At 50.4% G+C, this 1,604-nt stretch overlaps 1 protein-coding gene across 1 annotated transcript in view; it reads right to left on the reverse strand.

The window, feature by feature from the left end:
- The window catches only part of NCAPH2 (non-SMC condensin II complex subunit H2), a 41,111-nt gene that overhangs the window by 33,349 nt on the left and 6,158 nt on the right, over nt 1-1,604 (reverse strand). Inside the window, exon 3 of the mRNA XM_015407858.1 lies at nt 1,142-1,197. Within this exon, the coding sequence (XP_015263344.1) occupies nt 1,142-1,197 (56 nt within the window). The remainder of the gene's footprint in view (nt 1-1,141; nt 1,198-1,604) is intronic.

Consider the following 1,604-nt stretch of genomic DNA (forward strand, 5'->3'; position numbering starts at 1 on the left):
TCGGCATTCTTTTTGTCAGGTACACATGCTGAGCATCCCAATCTTGCTAGTATAGTCCTTTCCGGGGAAAGCAAACGGCCCTCTGAAGGAACGAGTTCAGGGAGTGAGTGAATCACTGGTAGAATCAGGCGTCACTCCTTAGGAGCCGTGTGACTCAGAAGGGGAATTTTCCAGCCTCAGACGAAGAAGCGACTCTGGAAGGTTTTAACAGAGATGGTGTGAGCCCTGCAGGCCCAGCGGCCGGGACGGCTCAGGCTGGTGGTTCGCTTGAGCTCAGGAGTTCTGAGCTCTGCAGGGGGCTGTGCTGATCGGGTGTCCGCGCTAAGTTTGGCATCGATGTAGGGAGCCGCGGCCCACCAGGTTGCCCAAGGAGGGGAGCCATGGTCTGGGCTGTGCAAGAAAAGGCCTAGCAGGCCCGGGGAGCCTGAGTAGCAGTGGGAGGTGCCCCCTGTACACTGCCACAGGAAGTGGTGGCGGCTACAAGCATGGACGGCTTCAAAAGGGAATTAGATAGGCATCTGGAGCAGAGGTCCATCAGTGGCTCTTAGCCACAAGGTATAGATAGGGGCTCTGGTCTTTTTCCACCAGGAAGGAGCTGCCACAGAAAATGCCCTCAGAGGGCTCTGGTCACCGCAAATGCCTATGGAGATCGTCAGTCAGGGCGACCAACATCGTCTCTGTACCATGACCCGGGCGGAAGCCAGACTGTTTACTCTGCCTGGTCCTCACGCTTATTATTTGGCCAAACAAGGGAGGTCTGAAGGTCTTGGGAGGGTGCTCTGGGCCTTCTCAAGGGATCCTAAAACCAGAGTGGTGGCAGCGTCAGGTGACACCCCACCTGAGCCGTGACAAGGGGTGAGCCCACCCAGGTCAGAGACTGAGCAGACGGACCGAAGAGCTAAAAAGCTTTGTGTGTCTAAAGCGTATAACAAATCACTGGGATCTTTTCCCCTAAGTGCAAGGAGAGAACAATCCTGTCCGCCATTGGACACACACGAAGCAAACATAGCAACCGTTCACACAGAGGGAGAAGGACTCTCCCGGGAAGAGTCCGAAAGAGCTCCAGGGGGCTCAGGAAGCAGCAGCCCCTCTGTTGCCCCCAACACCACCACCCGGCATGGAAGAAAAGGCTTTCACTCACTTCTTATTGGAGATGAAGTCGAGCGCCTGGTAAACCAAAGAGTAGAGATACTCCACCTGAGAAAAGAAAGGAGCTGGGATCAGGAGCCAGGAAGGGCCTAGAGATGTAAAATTTCCGGAAAGTTTGAAGCTCGGGGAAAAAAACCGTTTTTTTCCAGTTTCTTCGGAAAAAAACATAATTTTAGCACTTCTTTTTTCTTTTCCAGATTGAAAGTCATTCTGTTACTTTAGGAACATAAAATATGACTATGGACATTTTTACTTGGCATGAAATTGTCACAACTAGCATATTAAAAATATAGTGTATCCAAACGATTATTACAAACAGAATACCCACCCACATGCAAAAACAAAACTGAAACTTTTTTATTTTCTTCTGACAATCGCACCTCCTAAAGGAAGAAATGCATCTTGTTCTTGCATTGGAGAGTTCAGTTTGTAACCTAGGACTTAATTGTCCTCAG

This window comes from Gekko japonicus, unplaced genomic scaffold, assembly GCF_001447785.1.
Source record: "Gekko japonicus isolate JY-2015 unplaced genomic scaffold, Gekko_japonicus_V1.1 scaffold3528, whole genome shotgun sequence".
Lineage (NCBI taxonomy): Eukaryota > Metazoa > Chordata > Lepidosauria > Squamata > Gekkonidae > Gekko > Gekko japonicus.